Below are 24892 nucleotides of genomic sequence, written 5' to 3'. Positions count from 1 at the left end.
CTTTAAGCAGGTCTTCAGTGGGCGCAGCTCGCTGTGTCTAGGGAACTCCAGCCATGTCCACAGACCACCATGGCCCCTGACTGGGCCCCTGAGCCTGTGACAGCAACCCTGCCTGAGCACATAATCCCACAGCGCCGGGGAGGGCCAGCTTGAGGAGGCCACCTGAGGTGACCTCCAAGGTCACTCTCAGCTCTAATTCCCTTAAGGTTCTGGGATTCCAAAAACAGGTCTCACTTCAAGGTCAAAATGACCCTGAACACAGCCTAGGGGGCTGTGCGTGTGATTTTTTTTTTCAGGTGAGCCTCATTTACTTCTTGAAATGTCTCCCTATTGTTTACATGTATAGGGAGGCGAGCAATTTCTGCTTTGTCATTAGGAGCCTGTTATCATGGATTACTAGAGAGAGAAATCCACCGTGTTCTCCTCCATTCTAAACCATGAAACCCTCACTGGTCCCCAGTAATCAGCCGGACAAAGTCGCAGTGCCCCTCTATCCCTGCACCTGCATTGCCTTGACCTCGGGGAAGTCCCCTGCAGAAATCTGGTATTCTCGCTGCAGCTGAATGTAGATTTCTGGCAACCTGCTGATAAGCTCTCTCTTCTTGTTCTCCTTTCCAAACACACTCGGCATCTCCTTCTTCAGATGGCTGATGATGTAGGCGTGCACCTGGAGGGGTGTATATCAGTGAGGACAAGCCATTCAGAACTGCACCAGAGAGGGACAAACACAACGGCATCTTCCACGCATCACAACACACAACAGGTTCCCCAACAGTGCCATGGTCCTTGGGACAGGAGGAGGGGCAAGGATCTGGGGAAAAGGCAATGAGGGGGTCTGAGTCGGAAAGATCTTGGCTCTGGTGATTAACCTAAGAAGACCTAAGAGGAAGTTTCACCAGGACCAGTGCATGGAAGTATCAGGAAATGAAACTGGAAGTCAATCTGCATGGAAATCTGTGCCCAGTGACCAATGAGATGAGAATTCCCATAACTAAACTCCCCGCGGACAGTGTAGACCCGAGATCACTGAAGTCATTTCTGCACAAGACCAGCTGCCTAGGACCAGGCTGGATGGCAGAAGCTCCCTGTGGGAGAGGGAACCACAGTACACGAGGAGGAAGCTCCAGAAACCCTGGTCACCTAGGGGTAGCAGGCCTGGCACTGTTACCCAAAGCGGGTGAATCCTGCTGCTAGGGCTCTGCTTGGACTGCGTCATCCCTTCCTTAACATTTCTACCCTTCTTCTGATCTCCAACTTTAGGATGTTAAGAAATGTTCATTACAAAACTTCTCTTTGTATATCTAGAATTCTACAGAGTAATTTCCAAGTCAAGAAAATAAGTAAAATAAGAAAAGATGAAAAACAGGGCAGTGATTACAAAAAGAAAATGAGTATGTAGCTATGGAAAATCCTATTAGAGAAAACAGACATCTACTGTACTCTTGTGGAAGAATGGCAATTGAATAAAGGGGGTGAGCAGATACATCCCACGGCTCAGCTGAGGGCCTCTGTGTAGGGATATACACTGGGCACAGCCAAAAACATTTTGCTAAGATTTGAACACTAAAATAAGCACATAATGCAAATGCTGACATGCTCGGACCAGACAATGCTAACTTCTCCATCTATATAAAGGTCATTTTAACATAAGCACACATTGTGCTGCCTGGCTGCTGTGACAAGTGTAGACTGGGAGAGATGCTTCTAAACCTTTCTGTCACTAGTAAACTTGTTTATTTACTTGTTTTTCAAGTTAAAACAATCAAAAATATTTACACGATTTTAAAAGATAACTAGAGAAATCCAAGGTTTGGGAATCCTTTATTTAGAATGACGGGCTTTAACTGCATTCTTGAGGATATGATGAAAAAGTGGTAAAATTAGTGAGACTAGTAACTTCCTCGCCTTGAATAGTGAATGCCTGGCTTCGTCTGGATGGAGCTGGGGAGGGTTCTGTGCAGCACCAAAGGACTTGGAGGGGCCGCCATACTCAGTTGGGGTGACCCAGCTGCTCACCAGCTGTCCTTGTGTCATTTCCTTGGCCTCGGCCCTCCTGGAACCTTAGGACTGGGCCTGTGGACACCTCTCTGTTCTATGCTCAGGCCTGCCCTGCTCTGGAGCCAGCCCCACTCAAAGCAGGAAGTCCCACCACCCGCTCAGTCTCCCAACCACAAGGGCTTCTTTCCAAGACCCCTTCCCAGAGCTCAGGCCTGGGGCAGCTGCCAGGCCCCTGCAGCCCTCCCTGAGCCCCCTCACCGCCTATTAGTGTGGCTCTCAGAGCTGCCAGGCCCCTGCTCCAGGAAGGCTGACTCCCTACCCAGCCCCTGGCTCCCCTGGGACTGGCATCCTGTTCTTGAACACTGTCTGGTACCCAGAGGCCTGTAGGTCACGTGCACCTGCCACAGTTCTCCTCCCACCACCTGGCAACTGCTCCCTTATCCCGCCCTCAGGGGTTCACTGCTGATGACCTAGGCTGCTGGATAATGGGCCACCCTTGGATGCCAGGCCTCCGGTGCCCTGACATAACTGGGGCGGTTTCTGTGCCAGGCCTCAGCTCCCTCCTCCTCCTCCTTCTTGCCTGGCAAGCTACCTGAGTCATAACCCTCAGGTGACCCGACCAACCAGCTCATGCTGCAAGCTGCTGTCAGCCTCCACCACCACTTCCAGGAAGCTCTACCGGCCTGTTTTGTGGAGTCTCCTGCTGTGCTGTCACTGCACGGCCACCCCCTCCTGTCCTTCCCTGGGCATGCTAAGATGATAACTCAGGGTCAGATTCTATGCATGGGCCCTGCTTTTAAGAAGTTTATTGAGCTACAAGATACATTATAATCCTTAGAATCATAGAGTATTAAATCTGGAAGGGGCCCCTATACCTGACTGAACTCCTGGTTCCAGGAAATTTGTATGACTTACCCAAGGTCATGCAACTAGTTAGGTGATGCTGAGCTGGCACCAGCATTCAACTGCCTCATTCCCTACCTTATAGAATTAAACTGCTGCTGTGGATATAAATTAAAAATCTTACTGAAGCTGCTGAAGTCTGAAATTCAAAATGAACAACTTTGAGGTTTAGCTTCTGATCGCTCCTAACCCACAGGGTCGCTTTGGGAAGGTTGTTGCCTCTCCCTGCCCCTCCCCATACACAAAAAATGGATACGTTATGGCATGTAACCCTGTGAACACCACACAGAATGTGGGTAAAGACTACACTCTTCTAGCAAGTTGGCACCTGTGATCTTTTCAGGACTCTTGGTAAACAGGGCCTGAAATCCCCAAACCTCAGAAGTGATCTCAAAAGCTCACTTCTGCCCTACTGGGTCAAAGGTATGTCTCCAAATAAACACAGGACCCAGGACCAGACCCGGCAATGGTCCCGTGGAAGGAGGTAGGAACAGCCTGAATGTCTGTTCTTTACAATGAGAGAGGAAGAGGAATGGAAGGGAGAGGACAGGTAGAAAGAGGAGGTGGGCAGGGCCCGACCCAGTTGGAAGGCGGGGTCGGGCCCTGCCACTGCTGCCCACTCGCTGGCTGAGCAACTCGGGGCCAGCCATCTCCTCCCAGCCTCGCTCATCCGCAAACTGGAGATTACAAACCTTACCTTATAGGGTTGTTTTGAGAATTGAGAGAGAGCATGTACTTGAATGCATTTTGTCGACAAGAAAGAGGAGTAAAAATGTTGTCAGTGACCAATGGTCAGAGCCCTGCTGCTGGACAGGTATTCAAAACAGAGCAGTCCCCTGGCTATTCAGTCCTCACTGAATAATGAATAAACTCTCTATATTTAAATAGCTACATGATGAATTTGGGTTCTAAGCTTTTCATTCACAAGTGAATGACATTGGACCCTGGGAACCTTTGAACATTCTTACCGTGTCCAGTTCACTCTTTCCCTTGTATAAAACTGGAAAAGTCCCAGCTCATCAGATGGTGATGACTAGGGGCAAATCAAATGGATCAAAATGGCAATTTTTCTCTGGGCTAATAATTCAATCAGCAGAAAGAGATGTTCCCCTTTTAAATGAACGTGAATTTATAGTTCACACCTACACTCAGCCACAATCTCATTAATTGTGTCCAGGGACAAGTGACTGAGAAGCATGTGTGCAGGGTGACACTGGATACATCCACCCTGGGCTTGGAGGGCATTCCCTGGCAGCAAGTGCTGGAAGCTTCTAGGGCTCATGGGCAGTAGGAGTGGAGATGCTCATGGAATGTGGATGAGCTGGGTGGAGGGTGTCAGGCTGGGAAACACAGTTCAGCACTGGGTAACCTCAGGGTTGCCCAGACTTTACATGCCCTGCTTGGGAAACCTGCATCTTTGTAGACCCAGTTGGAAACGTGCTTAGAGCATTTAACCTCTGAGGATCAGCACATTTTAAAAGTGGGTTTATGATGGTATAAAAATTTAATTCACAAACTAAAGACCCAGAAGATGAACCCATAGGGTAGTGAGAGTGTGAACCTGCTAGAGGCAGTTGATTGGCTCCCACTTGGGGGTTTGTTACTCTTTTGAAATTGAAGGCGGCACCAACAGCACGTGATTCTGAAGAGCACTGAAGGGGGATGTGCGGGAGCCCACCCAGCCCTCTGAGGCCAGCCTTCAAAGAAACAGACTCCCCTGTGTGGACTCTGGCGGTGACACACCCACAGTAGCTTGGGACTACAAACGGAGCCACTTTTAAAAGCCCCCCTGGTGGACTAAGTGTTAAAGGGATGGTCATCGGCCACTGTGGGATGATTCTTACATAACTTAGCCTGGGTCTACTTGGTGAATTTCAAAACGTCTAACTCCTCCACAGAAAGGATGGGCAGGGCAGACGGACCGGAAAGCTGGGCCCTGCCCGCGGCACGTGACTAAGAGGAGAACACGCTTTGAAGATGAAGCTAAGTTCCCCAGAACTATAGTAAACCCCTAAATCACTGACCTGTCCTTTTCTTTCTCATTTTCAGTTGTTCCTTCCTCATATGTTGATTAATCTTTTATTGAACAAAGCCCTCCAAGTGAGTGGGAAGCTTTTCTATTCTTGGGCAGCGTGTTTGTAAAGGGTGGGGGTCCTGTAGTCAATTTGTCTTGCTTTTTACCTTTGTGCGTTGATCCCACGAACTACTGTGATTTGGAGTTTGAGCCTTACTTCTTTCACTTGGCTATTTTAATTACAGCCAAATAAGACTAGATTTATATTTTCTAAACCCCTTTTTGTTTAGCTTTCCCAAAAAAGATTACTCTAAAAAATCATGAAATGAAACTTGACTGGCATCTTAGATTGTGAATAGTCTTCAAAGAAAGTGTCTGTCTACTGATATCATAAGACATAATCTTTGAGGCTAACCAAAAAACCCACTCTAAAGGTTTCCTGTTCCTTGAAATAGAGAGTTGTGAAATATATATACATATATATATAAATAGAAAAAGCAGGGAAATCATGAACTTTCAAGAGATCGTTGATAAGAGTGTCATTTTTCATATTATTAAAATGTCATCTTTACGAGAGCTTGTCTTGATTACTGCAGAACCTGGCAGGACGTTAAAGATGCATGTCTGGCTTTCTCTCTGGATGGGCCACGAATTCTACCTAATTGTGGTCTTCTATCAATAGACGCACTCCACACCCCAACTCAGATCTGACACCTCACAGGTGACACCTGAAAACTTATCCTCTGCATGCTTTCAAAATGAGCCTGATAAACCTCTCAACTTTGTAGGGTTTCTGTGGATGGAGGATTTGATAGAATAAACAAAATGACAGATTAATGCAGAAAGCAAGGACATAGTAAGAAGCAACAGATGCTGTCCACTCTGGATTTCAGGTGAATGCTTTCTGGACCAGGGAGTCAGGCCCACTGGAGTTTGAATCTATATTTTGTAACTTCAGGCTGTGAAGCCTTGGGCAAGTTACTTCACCTTTCTGAACTTCAGCTCTCCATGTGAGAAACGAAGAGAATGCTCAACTTTGTGCACTTATTGGCAGGATCAGACAAAATTACACAAGAAATGAAAATCGTAGAGCTTCTGGAACCCTGCAGACCATCATAAGGGTTGGCTTGCAAAAGTAAAACTGGATCAAGAGAAATAAAATTAATATACCAAAACCAAAGAGTGTTTTTATGAAACAGAAATGTTGCAAAGAGAGAAACTCAGGTGACTCCTTGCCCATTTCAGCAACAAGTTCACAAATGGAACATAAAACAGCAGATGGCGTATAGAGTGGATGGCATCGGTCAGTGGCCAAGGCCACTGTGCTGAGTTCTGCTTCTTATCCGCCTGAGACTGTTTCCTGTCCCCCTTCTCAGCATGGTACCGCCCCAGGAACACACTGGCACTGAGAAGCTCAGGCTGGAAACATCCGTACTTCAAACATTTTCCTTTATGAAAAGGAACAAGCCAGATACTATTCTTAGCAAGAAAAAAAGACAAGCTTTTTTCCTAGAAGTAAGATCAGCAAGTTGACTGCCCTCTGCCCCCCACCCTCAACACAAGGGCTTTCATTATTCCTGGTGTCAGGACAGAGCAGCATTCTGTGCCTCTTGAAACCCAGGCCATGCCAGCCCATTCACAGGGCCCAATGCTCCAGGACAGCAGCGAAGTCCCATGCGCTCGGCACCCCCAGTGAGCTCTCTGCCCTCTACTTTTTTATGTGACTGAATAGAGCTGCATCTTGAGTCACTAGGCCCTCAGCAATGACTGGTAAGTGAAAAACGTCCACGGGCATTTAAAAATAATTCAAAACATCTTGAAATCTGCAGAGGCTATGACATCATTTCCCAGCCTTGGTTCTAAAAGCACTTTGGGTATTATGTACCCTGAAGGTTAAGTCCAGCTGTAGCAGCTGGAGAAGAGAAAGGCCACGTGCCAGGGGGTCACCAGATGGGCAAAAACAGACTTCCGGCCACCAAGCATTAGGCCCAGGACAAGCAGGGAGGGAAATCACTTCAGGACAGCTGCAATAAGTGGATTTACATGCCTTGTACGACTGGAACAAAAGTGGCTGTAGTTCCGGAAGGAAAGCAGCTGGTACCAGGAAGGAAAGATAAAGAGCAGTGACTCACAGAAGCACAGGTGATCGCAGACGGGCTGGGCCACGCAGGAGGAGTGCGTGAGTATGCACGGGGCAGGGAGGTGAGTGGAGAGGAAATGAGCAGATTGAGGGACTGCGAGTGGGGCCACGCAGACAGGGAGGTGTCTCTTTTGACCTAGAAGGGATGGTGCCCTGGCAGAGCACTGGCAGGAAGGCAGTGATGACGAGGGATGAGGAAGGAGGTGTTGGATGGCTGGTCACGGCCCAGCCATCACACTCAGCGGAGCCCTCCCCATGCCCCTGCTCCCCTATCAGGGCCCCTCCTCAGAGCAAGTGTCCACATCCATCAGCACACAGCTCACCATTCTGTAACTGGGGGGTTCGCCACCCCCTTCTCCACCAGACTAGGCTGCCCAGCCCTGGCCCAGGGGTGCTGAGCAGCTGCTGACCGAAGGAGGCGAAGTGATGGACTCCAGAAGGCTGGCCTGTGGGCCCTGAGGCCAGATCAGAAGGCACTCACGGTGCAGCAAGAGGAAGTGGGAGGGGACATGGGTTCTCTGCCACCAGAAGATAAAGGAGAAGTGAGCTGACCTCACTTGCTGACCATGTCTCTGTGGATCTGGAGAGGCAGGCCCGGGGACTGGTTTGAACCGAAGGGGCAAGTCCGAAGTAGAAGGCTAGACTGAGAGCCAGGAGGGCTGCCTTTTCATCCTAACTTTGCCACTAATGGATTAGGTGACCTTGGAGAAGTCATTTATCCTACCTTGTGCTTGTAAAGTTAGGGAGTCAGGACAGACATTTGGTCCCCAAACTCTCTCTCACACACACACACACACACACACACCTCTGAACCAGAGGCTCTGGGGCAGGGCCTGGGAGTTTGCATTGCTTAGAATCCTTGGGTGCTTCTGATGCTCGCTGGGACTAGATAAATCTGGGGGCACTTCTAACACTAGAGGAATATGATTTTATGAAATGTACGCATAGATTTTTAAAAATTACTTTTTCTATACTGTTTCTTAGAGGAGTCACATGCTCTTCTCTTTTTAGAGACATGACAGAACTGACTCTACTACTTGAGTTTGGTCAGATGACCATCCATTCCTGTGGGGCAGAGTCTCCTGAGGCTGCTGAAAGGCTCAGCCACAAGGTGGCGGAAAGGGAGCCACAGCCCAGAATGGGGATGTGGTGTGACCCCCAAAACCAGCATACTTGGTGGGCTGGGCTGAGCCAACCTTCCTCCCAGGGCCACTCTTCATCCAGGTGGTGACACAGGGCTCTATGCTTTAGGCCACCCCACTGGTCCTGCCAGCGCCACCTCTCTCCGGTTCAGCCAGTTACTTCCCTCTGTCCTAACATAACAGCAGCTTCAGGCGGTGAGCACCTGGATTGGATTCCTGTGTGCCTGGCGCTGCACCAAGCACTTTGCAAGCCAGGTCACATGAACCCTCCCCAGCACCCTGTGATGTGCTCTTATTAGCTCCATTTTATAGAGCAGAAAACAGATTTGGAAACAGGTTTGATCATTTGCCCAAGATCACAGAGCAAGGAGCCAGAATCTAAAGAGGGATGCTGATCATGAAGCTCTCTTCTTAACCCATTCCACATCCTGTTCCCTGAGGCTCCTGGAACGGAGCCTCCCCTCGACTTTCCCTTAGAGAGCAGAGCGTGGGAAGGGTCCCCAGCTGGGGCATCTCCCGGCTTACCTTGGCCAGCCTTGCTCGCTTGATGAGGTCATTAAGTTTGCGCACTGCCGCCTTCTGGGGAAGGCTCTGGATGTCCCTGAACAGGTCCTGGGCCTCGGCCTCGAAGAGCCGGCGGTTGTCAGTGTTTTGCAGAGGCTGTGCCCAGAAGGAGCCGATGTAGACACGTAGCACCTCGGGCGTGTTGATGACCTTGCCCAGGGACCACATGAGGGCCCCGTAGACGCGCATGAGCTGCTGCGTGTCCACTTGGTCGGCCTTGTTCAGCACCACGCGGATCTTGTCATCCTGGCCCCGGAAGGCCTTGATGGCCTCCGAGAACTCGTCCGAGATATCCAGTTTGTGTGCGTCGAAGAGCAGAATGATCCTGTCTACCCGCTCAGCGAACCACTGCAGGACCTGGCAGAAGTCATACCCTGCAGGGAGGGAAGGGCACATCAGTGCAGCCAACTGCTGCGGGGAACACGCTTGCCAGGTGGGCTTGGAATCACCTGGGTCTCCAGCAGCTGCCAAGGAGAGAGCCCTGTCTCCAAGCTGGAGGGTCTCATGACCTGCAAATCATTTCAAATGGGCCCTGTGGGCTGGACGCATTGAGTTAATGCTGGGGATCCTGGGAGCCCTTCCTTGGGAAGAAACAGAGAATAGAAAGGGGCTCTTGGTCATTTTGATTGGGCATTGCTTACTTCCACATCTGTAATTTCATTTAGTCCCTATGAGTTTCTTGTTTTACCTTGGACAGTCCTTTAGATCAATGGCAAAAAAGATCAATAGCTCTGTAAAAATGCAGGCCAGGGGTCCAAAGCTCTTAACTCCTGCCAAAGACTCATTTTGACAAAAGAACCAGAGATGGAGAAGGAAGAAAGCCTGCTTGGAGACTCATGGGGTGCCCAGGAAGCACCACCAAAGAGAAATCACCTTCTTTTTAATTTTTTAAGAATGTTAAGGAAGAGGGGCAGGTATAGCTCAGTGGTAAAGCACGTGCTTACCATGCATGAGGTCCTGGGTTCAATCGCCAGGACCCCAGTACCTCCATTAAAAGATAAACACACAAATAAATAAATAAATAAACAAATCTAATTACCCTCCCACCCAACCCCCCCCAATTAAAAAATTTAAAAAAGAGTGTTAAGGAGGTCAAAGGTTGGCCTGATCCAAACTGTGACCTATATTGTTTGGACCATTTATATCTTAAGTATCTTGTAAATATTTTAAAAATTGTGTCTCACAGCCATTCTGTGAAATGGTCTCTTGCCAATTTCTTTCTAAAAATGGCTAGGCCCATGACAATTCTGTTTAGTTTGCTTTGGCCACGTGCCAATATGCTTCAAATCATGCAGCTAACTCAACACTCCCCTCAGCCTTTGGTCAAGACTTTCAGGCGTTTCCCCAAGGATGCGAGTCCCATGAGAAGCAAACAAGAAGGGTCAGACCCACAAGGTTTATTTTTCACTCTCAATCTGATTAGCTGTGAGGTCAGAGCCTCAATGCAGCCCAATCAGAGCCCAGATGGCACCTTTCCTGACCCCTTCTTTAGTGCTCTGGTCTCTTTTTAAGATTTTGAAAACTTCCGAACACATATTAAAATCTAGAGGCGAATGTGATGAATGCTGATATACCAATTTCATACCTTAAGAAATTTTGACACTTGGCTTTCTTTGCTTCAGATACTTAAAAAAAATTGAAGCCTAGTTTATTTATGTAAAAAAATACCATACAGCAGTGAGCATAAACTAGATTTTCACTTGTCAACATAGGCAAATCTCCCACAAATTGGTGAATAAAGAAATCAGTTTCAAAAGGACACTTACAGTATGATCACATTCAAGTACAATGTTAAAAAACAAAGCACCACTCAGCAGCCTGTGGAGACACGCTACAGCATGGACACAAACATGGTACACTGGTTTTGGGATGCTGGTTGACTCTGGGATGGAGGGAGTGAGGGATCTAAGGTAGTTGAGAAAGAGTCTAGAGGAGAGTGAGCTTTGGGGCAAAAATAAAGGGGGTCCATGGACTAACGTTTCCATGTGAAGAACAGGTGTAAGGGGAGTACTTAATTTGGTCAAGTAAACTGGATTCAGACACATTTTTTTCTTAATAAGGATTTATTTTTTTGGCGGGGGGAGGTAATTAGGTTTTACTTATTTATTTATTTTTTAGAGGACACACTGGGGATTGAACCCAGGACCTCCTGTATGCTAGGCATGCACTGCACCACTGAACTACACCCTCCCCTTTAGACACATTTAAATAAAGGAAATGTTCAGAAATGCTGAAGCCCCCTAAGGACCCCTCCCCAAGTCCCTTCCTCAACCTCCTCCACAGAGGAAACCATGGCCGGATGTGGGGTTTGATGTCACCAAGCACGTGTGAAGGCTGCCAGTCCACGCTTTTCACTTCTCTTTTCTGGCTGTCTCCCTGCGGCACTCCCTGACTCCCCGGGGGTAAGGAGGACAAAGGTAGTTCCCAGAATGTGGGCCAGAGTTTATTTTGATCAGCAGCCAGGTTAGAACAGAGGGAAATCAAGGACCTACTGGACTGGCGACATAGAGTCAAGATTTCACTCCGAGTTCTGTCCCTGCGAGGCCAGGCCCTCCTCCTGAGATAACAGTAGGTTCTGTCATTCAAGACAGTGACCTGTGCGCCAGACAGCTTGATCCACCTGGTAGCTCCTCAGCAGATGAAAGATGGTGCCGTTCCCTGGGGCCGGGAACAAGCCCTGCGTGCGGGCTTCCTTTTCCAATGGGATGGTTGACACTCTGACACTCTCTCACTTGGTCTCTTTCATGACCAAAACTGGGTAACTGAAGGTTCAGAAACAGATTAAAGAAAATTCTGTGTCTGGAGTGCACACTGGAGGGGACACGAATTGCATTTTTCTGAACACTCGTCTTGTTGGGCAGGGAGTGGGGAAGTCCCCTGGGGGGCCACAGACACTGCTGGTGTGGCAGACAGTCTCCTGCCCCACTTGTTAGCAGGCTGGGTTACAGACAGGTAATCTAGAATCAGACAACTCCTTCCACCAGAGAGGGTGCTGAATCTTGAGGGAATGATGCAAAGACCCAGGGAAATGAGAATTTATTTATGGCAGAGGTGGCTGAGTTTAGTCAGTGGTGGCGGCTTCCTAACCTAGTTTCTGAGCCCAGCTCTCCAACCTTCTCATCAATTCTGTGAACCTGATTTTCTGAAAAATTCCTTTTCTGTTTAAGTTAGCCAGAATCATCTTTTTTGGTTTGCTACCAAGGACCATGATTGGTAAATAATTTTTTCCCACATCTAAATATTTCTGATCTCTGGATGCCTCTTACAATCAGTACCGAAATAAACTTGCCACCCCAACTGCTGTCACCACCACCGTGCACGTGCACCGTGCAAAATCCAGCCGTGCAGCCATGCAGACACGCTTCTCTTCCTCCAAGGGCCACCTGGCCTCAGTGGTTGCCTTTGATAGACACACATGCATTTAAACTTTAACTTAAATTTGGGTTCTTAATAGTTATTTTATAAAAGACTTTATGCCAATGCTTCAGAGAAATAAAAAGTCACTGGGAATAGAGCTGCCAGATGTAAGTTTATTATAAGTGAAGCCAGTACTCATCTCTGGAGGAAGGGCTGCAAGTCCCTATTTTTGTGCTTTAAAGTAACGACGAAATCTTCATTAGGTTTAAGAAGTATAAGCAGGCAGTGAACTGTTTTGTTCACCACTGAGCAAGTGTAAAAAGATTGCCTGTTACACATTAGGCAACACAATCAAAGGCAAAAAAAAAAAATCACCAAGTGTCTCAAAAGCAAGCAAAGAATCATCAAAGCTGGGAGAAGCTGGTCAGCTCAATCCCCACCCCCAACACAGTTATTACTATTTTACCATTTTCAAGTGTACAGTGAGTGGCATGAAGTGCACTCACACTGATGTGCAACCATCACCACCATCCACCTCCAGAATTCTTTCCATTTCCCAAACTGAACCTCTGTACCCATTAAACAGTAACTCCCCTCTCCTCCTCCCCCAGTACCCGGCAACCACCAATTCTACTTTCTGCCTTTACAAATTTGACTACTCTATAAGTACTTCATATAAGTGGAATCATACAGTACTTGTCTCTTTGTGACTAGTTTATTTCACTTAGCAGAACGTCTCCAAGGTCCACCCATGTTGTAGCATGTGGCAGAACCTCCTTCCTTTCTAAGGCTGTATTGGTCTGCTCGATTCTTACATCTTCACGAAGTAAGACAGGCACCAAATACCTAACTACCAAAAAATTCCAGCTGATTTTGAAGAAAGGATTGGATTTAATATGTCATTTAGTCTGCCTCCTGAAGGAAATGATTCAGAAGGACCTAGAGACCACTTATTCTCAAAGTTTGGCTGTGTAGCAGAATCAATATGGGGCTTGTTAAAATTTAGACTCCCAGCCCCTCCCAAGAACCACAGACTCAGTCCTTGGGGCTGGGCTTGGTGACCTGCATTTTCTAAGCTCCCCAGAAGGTTACTATGCCTGGTAAATTTTGAACATCCCTGAAGACCAAGATATACGATGGCAGAGATGTGCCTAAAAACAAACCAAAACAAAATACATTAAGTAGTTTTTTTTTCCCAACCATAAGATGGTTAGATGATGTATCACAGAATTGAGGAAACAGAATTTAAAATTGCTTATTTAAAGATGCATCTTAAAATTTATGAACGCCCTGCTACCTTTGCTCATGCTGGGCCTAGACCCTAGCAAGTCCTTCCACTCTGGCTTAGGACCTAGAAATCTAGCCCCAGTCCCTCCATCCTTCAAAAGACGGGGCTGAACCTTGAATAAGTGGTATGTTATTTAACTTCTATAAGGTTCAATTTTCTCATCTGTGAAATCGGGTTGCTGAATGACTACACGAGAAAATGCTTTCAATAGTCTCAACCACAGTGTTGAGAATTAGTAATCTTTCAACAAATACAAACTTTCATTATTATGTCTGCCCCTCATCCCCCACCATAGGTGGATTCAGATGCTCCCTCTTCTGAGCTCCAGAGCCCTTTGCCTGTTCTCCTATTATACCACTTGACACAGAGTATTATAATCGGATGAATGTACAGAGCTCTCTCATTAGATCAAAAGTTCTTCAACCATAGGGACCACATCTCCCTCATGGTTGCACAGGACAGTGGCTATCAGTGTGGGCTCTGGACTCAGGTAGCCTGGATCTAATCCTGGCTCCATCACTTACTAGTTCTGTGACCTTCAGCAAGTTACTTCATCTCTCTACACCTCATTTCCTCATCTGCAAAATGGGGCTAATAATAGTGTCCACATACTTCAGGGGGATGTGGAGTTAATATATGTGAAGCATTTAGAATCACCTTGGCACCTAGAAAGCTCTCCCAAAAAGTTATCTACTGGTTATTTAAAAAATCCTTATATCCAGTCCAGATGCACGGTGGGGACACAATAAATGTTCGTTGAAGGATGCTTGGCTGAGGCAAAGGATAGCCGGCAGCCATGGAGAAAACTGATCTAATTAGGTAAAGGTAACAATGCGATGATGTTTAGCCAAGAGAGAGAATCAGTGCTTAGGAAATAGCTAACAGAATGTACTGGCTGAGCAGAGAGCCCTCATATTTTATGAATAGAGCTAGTGGGCTCACAAAGGCCCAGTGGCCTTTCCTTCGTTGGTTGTGAAACAAAGGGAGTTCTATCAGTTGGTTTTAAAGACTCTGGTTTGCTCCTAAAATAAAGTGATGATTCCAATCACTGGATCCTCCCTGGCTGAGGAAAGCCCTGTGCACACCCCCGAGGGCCAGGACAGCTCCAGGTAGACATTCGCACTCAGCAGGTGGAATACAATGAACTGTCCCAGAGGTTCTGTTACAGACAGAGGGTGCTCAGGTCCCTGTCACCACCAGAGTCAGTCACACTATGCTAAGAGGAAGCTGCCACTTAAAACAAGGTTGAAAACCAGTGGCCCTCGGACTGAAGTACCCTCGGCTGCTGTTTTGTTTGGTCTACATGGTGTCCTTACATTTTGAGTTGACTGTTTGGTCAGGACATGCACTGGCCACTTCTGAGTACAAACACCATGGCTCTGACTCAGCCTTAGAGACAGAACTGCGCCCTCTGGGGAGCCGCCCAGCTCTCCTGGGCTCCCTCGGGGCCTTTCCTACCCTGCTTTCTCCAGCACCGGAAGCGTGCGCGCCAGGAGAGGCCTCAGCAAGGCTTCCTGAAGGATTCCGTGTTTTCTGTGGGGAAATGTGCTCAAAATTTCCAGAACTGGCATTAAACAATCTTTTGGAACATGTCCCTGTGGAAGTGGAAAGTACACTAGACATCTTGGAATTTAACAAGATATTTCAAATACAAAAAAATTTTTTTTAATGGATTAATGAATAGCTATCGAGCATCTAGGATGTGCTTGAAACTGTCGCTGAGGGACATACGTCTATAAAACTAAGGCTGCCAGCTGTACTCATAATAACCCCAAACTAGAAATAATCCAGATGTCCTTCAGCAGGTGAACAGACAGACTGCGCGGCACCTGTACAGTGGAAAGCTATCAGCGATAAAAGCAGTGAGCTAGCGGCACGTTACCCACACGGGCACAGCTCAGAAACACAAAGTGAGAAGCCAGACACTACGGAGCACATACTGTAAGATTCCATTTACAGTAAATCCCAGAACAGGCAAAGCTAAGCTACAGTGACAGTAGATCAGGGGCTGCCCGTGGCTGAGGGTGGGGCTGGGACTGACTGCAAAGTGGCACAGAGAAGGAACTCCTCAGGGTGACAGAAAGTTTCTATTTCTTGATGTGGGTGGTGGTTTCATAAGAAACACAAGTACATGAGCAAATCTGCAAATTTATCAAAAAGCACTAAGCTGTACAATTCAAATGAGCATATTATCGTGTACTATAGATGTCAATAAAACGGACTTAAAAAGCCAAAAATTGTAAGAAAGAAAAGAAAAGAAGGAAGAAAGGATAAACAGAAAGATGGAAAGAAGAAAGAAAGGGAGAAGGAAAGAAAGAAAAAATCCATGGCTGCTAAACCTGTTTGAAGATATACATCTTCACACATGGCTGAATGGACCAGGAAGTTGAAATCCGTTTGTCGAGGGAACTATGTCACCAATCTGGCTGTAGCTGGAGTTGGATTTAGCTAAAGCAGGAGCCCTACACAGAGGTTAATGCAAAACTTGGCTTGTCCACTGGAACTTTGAGAGCCGTGTAATTCCACAGTGTCTTGCCATGTGGCCAAGGTGATTAAAGAGCCTTCCACAGTGATGGATCAGGGTCAAGAATGTACAGTTTATGAGAATCAGTTCTGGCTGGGCAAAATGCAACATGACCTGGGGCACACTCAGACCTGGGTGTGTGTGTGCACACGGGTGCAGTGTATGTGTGTGCACGAGTGCACATGGAGGGCACAGGAATCAACACAGTAATAGAACTGTTCCTAGGGTGCTTAATATATTTTAAAAAACTTATTCATTCAATCACATTTCCATTCTATACGACCTCCCAATGGAACTTTTAATAGTCTGGAAAAAACCAGAGATGTAATCAGTCCTATTGTTTAGAAATATAGTTTCCATCTTTGTAAAAGGACCCAAAAGCTATATAGCTTTGGGAGCTGGGAAAGGGAATTTGTCTGGCGGAAGATCCCAGCTTGGCATTTGGCTCCATGTTCTGGGAACAAAGAGGGGTGGCAGGAAGGAAGGGGCCCCTTCCACCCAATCAGGGCTTCCGTCACAGCCCTGTGGGGACCATGGCCTCCATCCCTGCTGAAAAGACACACCAGGAAATGGCATCCGAGGTTAGAACAGTGGCCCTCGGCTCAGGTAAACACAGGGTGGGGGCCCTGAGGAAGCAAATTGGGCAGACTATTTTTAATAGAAGAACAGAAAAAATAAAAATGCTTTAGTTTCTTCCCAGAGCCAAGTTTCCAATTACATGAGCTTTAAACAAGATGTGTGTCAACAAAAGGATGCAAGATAAGGGAGGAGAGTGAGACTGAGGCCATGTTCTTCCTGCTCATGCCCCGAGTGCTGTTCTTGGGGTGGGCAAGGCCACCTGGCTTCTTCTCGGACCTCTCCTCTTTGGTGGGGCACCGGCCTGCCCCTCCCAGAGCTAGTAGCATGGTTCCACACCAAGGCATTCACACCCCTACCCCACCACTTACTGTGTGGGTTTGTTTGTGTAACACGGGCCTCTCTCCCCAGTTCCCCCAGGTATCAGGTCCATCTTTGTGTCCCTCCAGCACCTGGTTGATTGTCCAGCACAGACTGTCCAGACAGGCACTGAGAGAGGCTGGCAGTGCCCCTTAACTGCCCATCCTGTCCCCAGGCTCCATCCTCTGTGATCCAGCCCTGAAATGAACCCCACCCCTTCTTAGAACTCAGATAATTGCCCAAACTGAGTCCCTAATTACTTCTAGAGTAAAGGTTTACAGAGTCTTCATGACTAGCTCCAGCATACCTCTTCAGCCTTTTCTGAATTTTACTAAACTACCCTCCACACCCCAGGAACCACACTGTGCTCTTTGCAGTTTCCCCAAAGCCCCCTGCAGCTTCCTGCCTCTGCACCTTTTGCCTGGAATGCCTTCCCTCCTTTCCCTCTCCAACTACCCACCCCTTTGGTTCAGTTCCCCCCAGGAAGTCTTCCCCAGCCCAGTGGAGCTAAACCTCCCCGCCTCCTGAGAGGGTCTGTTCTCCGCCACGGCCAGTCTCCTAGACGAGACTCGAAGCAGCCTGAGAGTAGGGCCAAGTTGTTATCACGTTTGGAACCCAAAAGCCCATTGTAGAATGCTTTACACTATCTAATCAGGTTCCCTTGTGATATATTCTTCCAGCACCAGTGATTCTTCTTTTGCGCACTTATACTCTATAAGGATACATTTATTTGGTGATAATAGGACAGAAATTCTGAGGGCAAACTCCACCTCCACCCTTTATTCCGTTCACCACTGTACATCTAGGATCTCACTGAACATAAGAGGTGGTCAATAAATTTGGTTTACTCCTCAAAAAACTAAAAATAAAACTATTGTATGATCCAGAAACACCACTCCTGGGTATTTATCCAAAAAAATTTAGATCAGGATCTAGAAAGAAAATCAGCACTCCTGTGTTCACTGCAACGTGATCCACAGTAGCCCAGATGTGGGAACAACCTAGATGTCCATTGGCAGATGAATGAATAAGGAAAACATGGTTTACGCACACACTGGAATATTACTCAGGCTTAAAGAAGGAAATTCTGTACCATGTGACAACCCGGGTGAACCTTGAGGACATTAGGCTAAGTGAAATAAGCCAGTTGCAGAAGGGCGAATACTACATGAGTCCGCTTACATGAGCAATCTAAAATAGTTAAACTCAGAATCACAGCATGGAAAGGTGGTAGCCAGGGGCCGAGGAGAGGGGGAAATGGGGAGCTGCTAATCAATGGGCATAGAGCCCCAGTTACACAAGGTGAATAAGTTCTAGAAATCCACGTACAACACTGTGCCTATAGTGAACAGTACTGTATTGTACACTCAGTTATTTAAAAGGGTAGATCATATGTGCGTGTTAAGTGTCCTTACCACAATGAAAGAAAAGAAAAGTTGGCTTAATGAAGCAAATTGACTTGAACAAGAGGTACATTTTTTTTCTTGATTTTTAGCAAGTTAGAGGGTTTAGCTGCTTAAATAGTGTTGTGAGTTTCTTTGAAAAAAGGGCTGTTGCTAATTACAGGAAGCACAAATCATCTCAAAATAAACATCAAATACCTGGGTTCACTCAGGTGTTAAATACATATTTTCAAAAATAGTCACTTCAGCTAACAATAACAGCTGCTTCAGTTAAACATGGGCAAGGAGTCCTTGTATTGTTTCCAGGCTGAGTTTACTTTGTAACTGGAAAAGGCTGTTCCTGAAAATGTAGTGGGGTTGGAAGCAGAATGACAGCTAAAAATAAAGAATTGTAACAAATATTTACTGAGCTCTCTCAACATCCCTGCACTGCCCAGAGAGCTTTCCATCAATACAGCCTCCTGGAATCCTCATAATAACCCCATGAAGCAGGTACTGTTATTGGCCCCCTTTTATAGGTGAGGCTACAGAGACTCAGAGAGGTTAAATAACTTACCCAAGGTCACAGGGCTATTTCCCTGGGGAGCCAGGATTCAAGCCCAGGGACACTAATCTCAGAGCCTGCAATTTCACCCACTGCACTGCCCCATACATACGTTGGGAATGGTGGGATTAGAGGTGAGTGTTATTTTCTCCTTTATTTTTGTAGTAAGAAAAAAATAAGCATGTGAAAGATGATGGGACCACGTGTGACTGGGCTAGCAGCATTACTAAGGAGGCTGCTTCTCCCCTGTCATGTTTACAGCTAGGGTCTGAATTTCTAGCGCTATCTGGTCTACCACCACCTCAAGAAACCCCTAAGGGTGAAGTGTCGTCTTTGCAACTACACGATGCCCTGGGAGAAGGGGGTCCCCTTCAGCTGTGCTGGCAGAGCCGGCAGTGAGCTGGAGTGAAAGGAGCACGGACACTGCTCCTGCCGCCTCTGAACCTGTCCTCCTCCCCCTCCCAGCGGACCACATGCACGGGTTGGGTGGGTGGGCTGAGAGTGGGGAGGGGCTGATACTACACCTCTCCTTGGATCCAAAAAGACTGCCAGAGAGGACAAACACCTTGGTCTCCACATCTGCACAGAAGTCACCTCTTTTTGCAGAAGTCCCAGGTGTGTTTGCCTCAAAGTTTTCAGATGGTAGTGTTGCCTCATGAAGAACATAATTGGCTACAAGAAAATCCCTGCGGTTACAGAGTTCCCTGCCTCACTGTGCCTGGCTGGAGGTGTGGCCAGTGGGCAGGCGACAATTTTAATTAAACCAAGGACCGAACCGGTCCTGGGATGGGCTTGCTGTTGTTTATCTTCTGTCTCCTCTCCCGACTCCTTCTTCCTGTGGAATTTAGTCCAAGACCTTGTGAATTAATTTTTCTGTGCCTGTTTCCTCCTAAAATAAACAAGCTAGCCTCATAACCTGTCTCTCCTTCCTCCAGGGGATGTTGTAAAGATAAGGATGGGGCAGATGGGACCACATGGCCCGGAGGCCCACGACACCATGCACAGACAGGGACCAGAGAAAGGCTCTCCTCGAATATTCAGCGCAGTGAACCAGCTGCTTCAGGTCATGTGACCAAGTCAAAGAGAAAAGTGGGCTTCATATTTAATTTTCCATTTCAGATTAAAAATTAGGTTAAGAAGCAGGTCTGAGCCTTAGAAAATGACAGCAACAGTACATAGCATTTCAGGCTCTTTGCTGGAGAGAGAAGTTGGTGAAAGTCTACCATGAAAAACCTACATGTCCTGGAGCCTGGCTCAGACACCTGACTTTGCCTGATCTCAGTTTCCACTTTTATCAGAGGGGAAAGGTGATCAGTATGGATTCCTTCAAATCTTAAGGTTATATTTGGGGGTTCTGAATATTAAGCTTTTCTGAAATAAAAAAATCAAATTCCCAGGAAAATCTATTTAATGCCTGTAGAGAAGATATCGTCTAGTTCCAGTACCAGCATAAGAATATAAAACCATTTGGATGGTTACAGGAATACTCAGTGATTAACTCTAAGTGACAAGACTAACAGGTGACACGTTTCATTTTATATACTTGTTCCACTGGACTCCTGTGCTACGGCACTGTGGGCCGATGCGAAGGTCCCTGCATGTTGCCAGAGGGGTACTTAGTTGCCCTGCAAGATTAATTTCCTTGTCATCCAATTCTAAACACCTCTCTGTTGAAAGAAATTACCAGAGGAAAAGACAGAATTTGAGACTTTCCAGGATGCTGAAGAGGTCATTACATTCAACCGTCTAACACTACAGTTAATAGAATCCAGGAATCAAGTGTCACTCACATAGAAATAGCCCCTTCCTCATTTTCAAGTGGGCTTTGTGTACCTCGAGCAAGAAGGTTTCATACAATATGGCTATAAATCAGGCAGAGGCAGTTTGTACTTGTATGGAATTTTCTTGAGGCAAAATGCCAATGGTATATAGATTCCACTCAGGCGTGGAGACCAAATATTTACAAACAAGGCCTCAGCTCTGGCAATGCATCTTGTCATTTTGTGGTTCAGAAGGGCAAAAAGACAATGTCTCTTCAAGCCATGCTTTTCTAAAGAGAAATGTTAAACCCAGAGGGTGACAACTTCGGATCAACAAATGGCGTGCAAGTGTCCTCTGACCTTGACCCCCCCTCCTCCGGCCCTGCTCTGTTCCTCCATTTAAATATTCTCAGAGTTGAGTGAGTGTCTAAGCATTTGGATAACAGTCAGTCATGAAGACCAGCTCCAGCAACGAAGTTATCAGTTAACTGACTCCGAAAGCCAAACCATTACTCAGAGAGGGTTATCTCTGGGTTTATGTCCCAGATAGAAAGACAGATCAAGTCAGCAGGGAACATATGAGTCCACACTGGGTTCTTTATTTAAAAAAAAATTCACTTATTTTATTAAATAAAAGTCCATGTAGTTACCAACAGTAATTCAAAATGGTCAAATACCAAGGGATAGCTTTGAAAAGATCTGTAAATTTGAAAAGATGCTCAACCACACAAATAATGAGAAATGAAATTAGTATTATAATGAGATGCCATTCACCGATCAGATAATGCAAAGATAAAGCAAAGATTAAAAAAAAATTAGTAAAGCCCCAAACTGGGGAGGATGTGTGGAAACAGGCCCTTCTGCATTGCCGGTGGGAATGTCAACAGGTACATCTTCTAGAGAGGGCATTTTTGCATCAGCTAACACGGTAAAAAGATCACAGTTCCTTTTAATTCGCCAATGCCACTAGCAGGAGTATATCTTATATTACTATGCAAACTACATATACTTGCATTGCACCTGCAAAACCTGCACTGTATATTCTCCATGGCACCAACAGTGAAAGATTAGAAACAGCCTGAATGTCATCCATCAGAAAGACACCAGCTATTAATTTCGGGGCACATCCATATGATGGAATAGGAAGGAGACAGCTCTGAAGTCCCAACAGATGCCCTCCAAGACTTACTAAGAGGAAAAAGTCTTGGTGTGGAGCCGGGAGCCGAGGACCCTCCCACTCAGAGGAAGCCCGTGAGACTGCTGATGGGGTTTGTTCTGGGAGAGGAACTGGGGGATGTGGGTGGGACAGATATTCCTCATTATCTCATTTTTCATCCCAAGAATGTACACACATCCACACAAAACAGCAGTACTTCTCAAGAGTACTTCAGAAGGGCGAAATGCTGAATAAATGGTCTGACTTATGCTTTGCATTGTGATTCGGATTCAAACAGGAGGTGGTTTTGAGAAAGAGACTGAAAGAATCCAGACAAATGGGAGTTTCTAGAGGAAACTGCATCACGGAACATGTGAGAAATACCCCTAGGTACCAGAAAGAGGATTATGGAAAAAGAAGTGGAAGATTGACAAGAGACGAGGCCCTCGCCACAAGAGAACACCTGCTCTGGGTCGTTCTCTGTGCCAGGTTCCCTGAAAGCCATTCTGTGGCTGCGTTCTCCGGGTATTCTTTCCACAGCTCTATGTCAAGTCCAAAGACTTCCCTTCCCCGTCCCCCTCCTGTTTTGGAGTCCTGGAAGAGCAAGGTCCCTGTCTGAGTCCCAGGGCTCGAGCACCATCCACTCTCTGGGGGACTCTGGAGCACTCGGCCGGGCTGACCCTGCGATCCTGGTCAGTCTTATCTGGCACCACCTTCGTTCCATGAAACAAACAAGACCACCGTCACCAACTCTGCAACACGATTCAATGCCAGATGGCTTATACATGTTACGTTATTTTACCTTCAAACAAGCTGGTGGAGGCGGTGTGTGGGAGATTCCCACACTTTATAAAAGTACAAACTGAAGCTCAGAGGGTCTGACAGTGAAGTGGGGGCACTGGGATTTGAGCTCAGGTCAGCCTCCTTCAGGGCCCACAGCACTGGAAAATAAAGGTGTCCTGGAAGCACCACTATTTTCAGCATGTGTCTACGTCCACCGGCTGGAGACACCTAGCTGCCCGCACCCGTGCCTGAACCTGATCCCCACCAGCTCCGGGTCCTCTCATTGTGCTTCAGAGCTAATGCCAATGGAGCACTTGGTATGTACATAGTTATCCAGATCTAACTCTTTGAGAGAAAGTACTTTTCTTCTCATTTTATAAAGAAGCAAACTAAGGCTCTCAGAGGAGGAATAACTTGCCCAGGGCACCCAGCTGGTCAGTGCATGAGCCAGGAAAATGGAAAAAGTCCCAGGCCAGCGTTTCTCAGCACAATACTGCTCCTCGCCTGCCGAGAACCCTGCATATACAATCTCTCACTCTCACCCTCCAGTCTGGGGGTCCCCCCGTGAGTGCACAGGGGTTGCGGGGAGAGGGCTCTTGCCACACATAACAGCAGGGATGGTGGTTGTATAACAAGGATGTCCCCACTATAGCAGTGAAGTCATTAAACGCCTGAGAATGTAAATAAGTCTTCAAAAAAAATTCTATTTTTTAAAGAGGCTCCTAAAAATCTTAACTTTCAGAGAAGTCTCAAATGGTTTGGGGGTGCACCTAGATGCGGTGAAGGCACAGATGGGGGACGGCAGCACCAGGCAAGGAGTTCCTGGCAGATGCTTGTAAGGCTAAGGCAGTCAGGTCACCCGGTTACCTGGTGACGATGGTGGGGTGAAGTTTCCCTGCTCCCTGTCAAAGCCCCCGCCTGGAAGGATGCTGGGTAGTCACAGAGCCCAGCCCAGTACTGGGCTGCCCCTCGCCCCACCCAAAGACCACCCCCACCACTTACATCCTCCAACCTGTTCTCTGAGAGGGCAGCATTCACACTGGTGAAACGGAACATGGGACACAGCTCAAGTCCATTTTGGTAGGTTTTCCAAGTTTGTGATGATCTTTTCTTTCATTTGGTGTCGGGGTGGGAGAGCACACAGGAGGGGACAGGCTTGGTGCTACCCCAGATTCCTCAAAGTGGGGACACCCTGCACCAGAACCCTGACAGGCAGCTTCTGGGTCCCACTCCACATCCCCCAAATTGTGCTCGAGGCCAGGGAACAGCATATTAACAGCTCCCTGGAGCCTAAGACTCGTGGCTCTAGGCTTCAGTGCCTCATTCACAGGGCAGAAGGGAGTGGAGGGGAGAGGGGACCTGAGAACAGGTAGGACAGAAGGAAAAATGACAACAACCTGGCATCAAGGGAAGAGAAAACCAACCAAGCAGACGAATGCAAGGAAACAGTGGCAGAGCCAGGGCTGGATCTGTGACTGCCCAGGATGGGAACACCTGGATGTTCACAGAGATCATTCTGGGTAAGGAGATGGTTAATAAAGATAATCCTGTTCTTCTCACAATAAACCTGGTGTGCTTCCCTAAAGCCAACGGCTCCTACCAGCAGGCCCTCCGGACCCCACTGCCTACCACTTCCCAGCCTCCAGCCTTCCCTGAACCTGCCAGCTCTTACCTTCCCTCGGGTCTTTGCCTGCAATGCCCTTCCCTCAACTCCCTGCCAGGCTGTCCCTTCATCCTGTGGGTCTGAGCCTAAAGTCACCTCCTCACAGAGACCTCCCCTCACTACCCACCTAAAGTAGGGCCGCCCCTGCTGGGGCACTCCGCTTGTTTCCTTCAAGTCTTCGTTTCAACCTCATTTGTTTTGTATTTTAGCTCATCCGTCTACTCGTCCCCTGCCCCACCTCACCCCAGTGCTCCAAGAAGGCAACAACAGGGTCTATCCGGGTGCTGTTAACACCAGAGTGCCTGGTACCTGACACGTGGTAAGTGCTTAAGCGAGGGACCAGGAGGACTAGCAGAGCGTGGTGTAGGGCAGGCCTTCAACGTAAGGAAACCTCTTCCCCTTTCTACTATCCTTTGAATGAGAATGCAGGCTGGTGTGTACTACCTTTCCCAAAGATTGCTATCAAAAATCGCTAAAGGAAAAAACCCAGGAGGTAGGAGAAAAGTGTCAATTACATGGAAACTTACCCCATGTGGTATCCTTCCCCAGTGCTGTCTTCTCAGTGAGAGAGAGTGTGTGTGCATGTGAGTGTGCAAGAGAGACAGACAGACAGACAGACAGGGTCGGGGTGTTTCCCTGGTTTGTCTCCTTGTGTCTTGGGGTTAACAGCACCTGCTCTGGAATCAGGCTGTCTGGTTTGAATCCCACTCAGCCTCT

At 47.3% G+C, this 24892-nt stretch overlaps 1 protein-coding gene and 1 non-coding gene across 3 annotated transcripts in view; one reads left to right on the top strand and one right to left on the bottom strand.

The window, feature by feature from the left end:
* EHD4 (EH domain containing 4) overlaps positions 1-24892 on the bottom strand; it is a 75150-nt gene that overhangs the window by 7424 nt on the left and 42834 nt on the right. The window contains exons 4-5 of one of the 2 annotated variants that reach the window (XM_006201682.4): positions 8723-9135; positions 503-667 (exon numbers count right to left, since the gene is read on the bottom strand). In XM_006201682.4, the coding sequence (XP_006201744.3) occupies positions 503-667; positions 8723-9135 (578 nt within the window). The remainder of the gene's footprint in view (positions 1-502; positions 668-8722; positions 9136-24892) is intronic. The other variant, XM_072962619.1, reaches the window with a different exon arrangement.
* On the top strand, positions 9671-9751 carry TRNAG-ACC (transfer RNA glycine (anticodon ACC)). The gene has a single exon. It is a non-coding gene; the product is annotated as a tRNA-Gly (tRNA).

The sequence above is a fragment of the Vicugna pacos genome, chromosome 6 (genome assembly GCF_048564905.1).
Source record: "Vicugna pacos chromosome 6, VicPac4, whole genome shotgun sequence".
NCBI classification, from domain to species: domain Eukaryota; kingdom Metazoa; phylum Chordata; class Mammalia; order Artiodactyla; family Camelidae; genus Vicugna; species Vicugna pacos.
Note: the sequence above shows the minus strand (reverse complement) of the source record. Positions and strands in the feature narration are given on the sequence as shown.